We start from the raw sequence: 6,536 nt of genomic DNA, 5'->3' as shown, positions 1-6,536 counted from the left end.
AAATGGTAAAATGCATTCTTTTAATCATGGCGATCATTAACTGCTGTTAATGCTGTATATGTGTATATTTTTGCCTGTATCGTGTATTTGTCAGAAAAAAATTATCAGAAAATATTTTTTTATATAATTTTGATGAACTACAACCCCAATTCCAAAAAAGTTGGGACAGTATGGAAAATGCTAATAAAAAAGCGGAGTGATTTGTAAATGTACTTTGTCTTGTATTTAAACAAAATATGTAGAAGACAAGGCATTTTATATCTATTCCATTTACTATCAACTGCATAGTTTTTTTAAGGTTAACGTTTATTTTGAAATTGATGCAACACATGCAACATATTCCAAAAAAGTTGGGACAGGGGCAATTTAGGACTATAGCGGTGTGACAAGTTGAAATAAGAAGATGATGCGAAACAGGTGAGGCAATCGTCTACTCATAGTATATAAGGAGCCTGCACTTTGAGAACATCATTCCCCAAAGACAGATCGGTAGGATTTTGGGCATTTCATCTATTACAGTGCACAATATAATTAAAAGATTCGAGAAGTCTGGTCAAATCTCAGTGCGTAAAGTTCAAGGCCGAAAACCTCTTCTGAACGTGCGTGATCTCCGATTCCTAAAACGTCACAATCTTAAAAACCGTCATATTATTTTGTACAAATGACTCAATGTCATGAGTCACTTGCACAATGGATATAGATTAAACAAATATTAACAATTAGAGTAATTTATGTAATTCTAAACAGAATTATTTTATTTCTTTTGAGCGTTTTTTAATGTAAAATGGTGAAAAATTTGTAGATTTATAGATATATAATATATATCTATAAATCTATTTATCTATAAATTTGTAAATTTATAGACATATAAATTTGTGGCCAAACTCAGGAGAGTCTGCTCCAGAATTATTGGCACCTTTGGTAAAAATGGGTTTTTAAAACCACATGTCTGTGGTTAAATAGCTTAAAATTGTACAAAAATATATTTTTTTCTTTTTTATTTTACTTTCTGGGATATAAACATGAGGTGCCAAAGAGGCCAAGATTGAAACATTTTTTATTAAGATTTTCCCTCTCTCATATTTTCACTGTGAGGTTAAGCTGATTAACCACAAGGACATTTTGTTATAACCTTGACCAAAGGTCCAGTGCTAATAACTCTGGAGCTGACTTATAACTTTCCTATGATATACTTTTTTACTTGTACATATTTCAAAAACTCACAGGACAACTCAAGAAAGAAATGAGACTATACATGATACGATACATTGTGTATGCATTCAGTTTTTATTGAAGAAGTAGGATATTAAGTGGCACCATTTTACCACTTCAAAATGTACAACAAAATTGAGACATTTATTCAATCAGGATACAAAAATACACATCTCAGTGACTTTCATATTGTAATAAATAGTTAATCATGCACCTACGATAAAAAGGCACAGAAAACAGTCACTTAGTAGTCATAAAAATTACCAACTACTTTACCAAAAGATCATCCAGATATCAATACAAGGGACTACTGTAACATTATATCCCAATGGTGAAAACACATACACATAATTTGTTTAACCTTAATAAATATGCAAATGTTGTATATAGCTTTACACATAGTTTTACAAATTAAACTGTGCCATTGTAAACACAATGTAAACAAATGAAACTCACATCGCACTTCTCATAATAAGATCATGTCAGCGATATGCTCTAGAGCCATCCTGCTCTAAAAATTTCTGTGAATTGGTTTTGAAAAAAATCAGGCAGTATACAGCTTTATGTACACCATCTATAGGTAAGCCCAAGCTCACATGAGCCTCAAGTCTTATCAAAAACACACTTAGTCTCGTGGATACAGTCTTGAGAGCTTGTTCAGAGACAGATATACATGAACACGTGCAGACGAATTAACGGCAGTTTGAGAGGAAGACTGCACTTGGGGAAATGAATGCAAATTAAACCACATATGAGGCACTGTTATTCTGAGGTCAGTTAACCTGCTACATTTTAGAAATGGTAAATATCTAAGGCCAAATTTTTCAGTACTTTTTTCAGGAGCTATCAATTCCCTAAATTGCAAAGGTGCTATAGTCAGGTCATGAAACCATTACAATTATCTCAGTTTTTTAACAGTTAGCATGTATGGCACTGCACATTGTTAAAACTGCACTGTAGTAGCTTCTAGAAAGAAATGCACGATTAAGTACTTGCATCATTGGCAATGACTCTAGATCAGTGCGGGTTAAATCACTTTCTCATGGTCTTTGACTCCTTTCCAAGGCAATGCATATCTGTTTATGAAGAGTGAAAATAAAATGATGAGAATGACACTACATTCACTATTATTACATGTGACATTCTTTGAAAAAAAATTCAATTAGGTTCCATTAGCACCCTAAAGAGTTCTTCGGTTTGACCTTGGTGGCTCTACACAGAAACCTACAAAAAAGGGGTTCCCTTTAAAAAGTTCAGAGTAGAAAACCTTTAGAAAGCTAAAGAATCCTTGAGGAACCCTTTTTTCTAAGAGTGTAGTGTGAAAGTTTATATAATCCAAAAATAACCATGTTGGTTAAAATTAGAACCACATTCCTCCCATTTCTCCTAATAAAACCTGTCCACTAACAAAATATAGCACAGTTTGTTTAAAAGTTAGCTCATAAGAGGAAGCCAGCTATCTAATCTGTGGTCAAATGTATGGCCAATTTTTTTTTATTTAATATCCAGCTGTATTATTATTGAACATTCGGATTTTTTTTTTCTATATAGTTCACGCAAATTTCTTTATACAGAGTGCAAAGTTATTTAATGGATACTAATATTTTCATTAAAAAATTTAGAGAATAAATATATTATTCTATTATTATTAAGTATTTCGCTGGGAGCCACGTTTGTAATTTATTTATTTATTTAATTTTTTTTTTACCAAACCCACATTCAGTACTCTGCCACCCCCTAGAGGGAAATTTTGATATGACACAAACCACAAGCGAAATCTACATAAAGTTGTAAATAAATGACAGGACTTGATGAAGGGAGGGGGAAAATCTCCATTATAATGAAAATAAAAGAGGCACAGCAGGCAATTCTGCTAGTTTCATAGTATATGTCTAATAGAACATCCAGATGTTTAGCGAATTATCCTGGAAGCACAATTGAATAGAGAGAGAACCAACAACTTGCTTAAAGAAGATTTTATGAATTTGGAGAGAATATGGCATGTCCACGAGCTCACCTTAAACTAAAATAACTAAAATAACACGAGTGCATGAATTGATTTCTTGTTTTCCATGAAAAAAAAATCACATAATAAAGCTTCATAGAGAAGAAAATGTATCAAAATAAATACAATATTGCACCTTCAATAGAATACAACAGCACTTAACATATAAAGGTGATTACTAAACATTATTATAGATCACATCTGTATTATGATGTGTAAGCTCTACATAACGTGTTAGCATTAATCTATACAAACCGTTTCCTTACAACTGGAATTAACAGTAGAGACTGTTTCAACATATTTACAGTGCATATATTAACCAACAAAAACCTCACTTATACTTGTATACCCTGTAATGCCATCGACTTAATGCAATTTAGTTCTGGGTATCTTATCAAACATATACTTTATCCCTATTTTGAGGAATGACAATTATGAGAAACTTATGCAAAGCTGCAGATCAACTGCAATATCTTATGACCAACACAAGATTCTTATTGCAAGGAAAAATATCTAAATGTTCCAAATAGGTCTACAGTCAAAACGCAGAAAAGTGACTCCATTATTTCATAAATCTAATAAGAACTTCCACACTAATATTCCGATACTTAAAATTATGTTTTTTCTTAAACATTTGCATTCTAATGCAAACTAAAGAAAAGGATTTCAAGAAAATGCATGGGGCACATTCACTTTTGTAGTCTCTTGTATTGTATGTATACATTGTGATGTATTCTTCCTTACTGATATTTTAAAGAACTGATATTTCTCTGTTACTCAATGTCCTAATCGAATATAAATCATAATCTTCCTACAATAAAGCACACTTTTACAATAAATATGATACATGACACTGCTCTTTGACACAGAAGTCTCATGCAAACCAATATATAGAAATGAAACAGCAGTCTAATAAGACCACAGGGATGCTTCAGTAGTAACAAATGGTATCATACTAAAGTCATATAAAACTTGTTCAAGTGTTAGTTTGTACAATAAAAAAACGACACGAATCATGCAGTGAAATAGATATCCAAAATCAAGCAAATTCACCATGCATCAGAATGTCACTGCTTCAGGAAACCCCTTACTCGACTTTCTTTCTGGACTGAAAAACCATTTGCTATGATTGCAATTCGAGTGCAGCTCTTCAGCAGCCATTTTCCTGTCTCCTTAAAATGTAAACAGTGCTGTCGAAAGAAGAATATTGCTGACACATCACATCTCCATCCTATTGTAGCCATCCACCACAAGGCGAAATGCCAGCGAGCTATTACCCGGCCTTGCTTCACCCACAGTGAACACTTTATGGAAGTCCTGTTTTGCTACTTGACTCTTTTTAAGATGCCAGAAGTTGCCTCTGCAATGAGAGTTGCATACCTGATTGTGCCATCAATGCAATAAGAAATGGCTTTTTTTGTAAATCTAACAACCACCTGAAAATATTCGACCACTACAATTCTTTTGGCACCAGCACTCATACTAAAACAACACATTCGCAGGTACTCTAAAGCTATGCTAAATCATGGGGAGGAAACCCCTCATTACCGAGCTCATCCAGACAATGCAGCTCTGTTAAATGTTCACTTCTCGTCAGGGAAAGGATTCCTCGAGCTTCACAGGTCCACCATGGCGCTCTTAGCCAGCTCTTTAGTTCCCTGGAGAATTCTCTTCATATGACCCACCTTCGAGATCCCCAGATCCTGTGCAAATAATAACAGCATATTTGCAGTTTGTATATTATATGTATAAGAAAGAAAGAACATCAATTTCTCACAGTACTAATTTAGTTTTTATAATAAAGGATATGTATTGAGGTTGAGGTGTACGTAAATACAGACTTAAAAGTGCTAAAGTGTTTTTGTTATGCCTGGTTCAAGTATAAGTTTAAAGTAATAAAAAACTGTAAAGATTTGAACACTATTACTATATAAAATATTCTGATGAAAGGTTTCACACAAATAACATAATTAACATCCTGGAATTAACATGTTATATTGGTCAGGTATTATATGCACCGATCAGCCATAAGATTAAAACCACTGACAGGTGACGTGAATAACGTTGATTATCTCATTATAATGGCACCTGTCAAGGGGTGGGATTTATTAGGCAGTAAGTGAACAGTCAGTTCTCGAAGTTGATGTGTTGGAAGCAGGAAAAATGGTCAAGCGTAAGGATCTGAGCGACTTAACATTGTGATGGCTAGACAACTGGGTCAGAGAATCTCCAAAACAGCAGGTTGGAGATGTGGAATGTTCCCGGTATGCAGTGGTTAGTACCTACCAAAAGTGGTCCAAGGAAGGACAACCTGTGACCTGGACCTGAACGAGTGCGTGTGTGGCGCTTACCTGGGGAAGAGATGGCACCAGGATGCACTATGGGAAGAAGGCAAGTCGGCAGAGAAAGTGTGATGCTCTGGGCAATGTTCTGCTGGGAAACCTTGGGTCCTGGCATTCATGTGGTTGTTACTTTGACACGTACCACCTACCTAAACATTGTTGCAGACCAAGTACATCCCTTCATGGGAACAATATTCCACCATGACAGTGACCTATTTAAGCAGGATAAGTCACACTGCAAAAATTGTTTGAGGAACATGACAAAGAGTTCAAGATGTTGCCTTGGCCTCCAAATTCCCCAGATCTCAATCTGATCAAGCATCTGTGAGATGTGCTGGACAAACAAGTCTGATCCATGGAGGCCTCACCTCACAACTTACAGGACTTAAAGGATCTGCTGCTCACAGCTTGGTGCCAGATACCACAGCACACATACAGAGGACTTGTGGAGTCCATGCCTTGACGATTCACAGCTGTTTTGGCAACACAATGAGGACCAACACAATATTAGGCAGGTGATTATATGTTAATATTATGGCTGCTCGGTGTATATGTAGTGGCCTGGGGAATCTTGACAGATGTCACAGCAGATGAATTCTGGTTAAAAAAAAAAAAAAAATTAAAAAAACTTTTTTTTTACAACTTTTTTTTTTCACAGGCTGCCACACATATTTATTTATTTGAAGTATAGGTATCAAATTATATTATAGGCAGAAAACCTGCTTTTTTGGTCGTTTTTGGCTGTTTGCTAGATGTCGGCTGCAACAACATGTCGTGGATTTTTCCAAGGCCGCTACACGTCATACATTTTTAAAAAAGACTGTTGATAAATTCGCCACAAATAATAAACAAAACACATACAATTGATGCTACGATAAAGACATTGGAGAAGCCAGGTTGCAGATGAGGTCTTAATTAGTGGATGTATAAGCAGTATGTTTTTGGCACAGTGTGATTTATGTGACATTTGACACAGT

At 35.0% G+C, this 6,536-nt stretch overlaps 1 protein-coding gene across 8 annotated transcripts in view; it reads right to left on the bottom strand.

Moving 5' to 3' along the window:
* Positions 1–1,266: 1,266 nt before the first annotated feature.
* dgkh (diacylglycerol kinase, eta) overlaps positions 1,267–6,536 on the bottom strand; it is a 64,943-nt gene continuing 59,673 nt past the window's right edge. For 6 of the 8 annotated variants that reach the window (XM_017470524.3, XM_053681011.1, XM_053681012.1 and 3 more), the window contains one exon: positions 1,267–4,920. In XM_017470524.3, the coding sequence (XP_017326013.1) occupies positions 4,834–4,920 (87 nt within the window). In that variant the 3' untranslated portion in view covers positions 1,267–4,833. The remainder of the gene's footprint in view (positions 4,921–6,536) is intronic. The other 2 variants (XR_008396578.1, XR_008396579.1) reach the window with 1 other exon arrangement.

The sequence above is a fragment of the Ictalurus punctatus genome, chromosome 6 (assembly GCF_001660625.3).
Source record: "Ictalurus punctatus breed USDA103 chromosome 6, Coco_2.0, whole genome shotgun sequence".
Classification (NCBI taxonomy): domain Eukaryota; kingdom Metazoa; phylum Chordata; class Actinopteri; order Siluriformes; family Ictaluridae; genus Ictalurus; species Ictalurus punctatus.
This window is presented reverse-complemented; position numbering and strand designations above follow the sequence as displayed.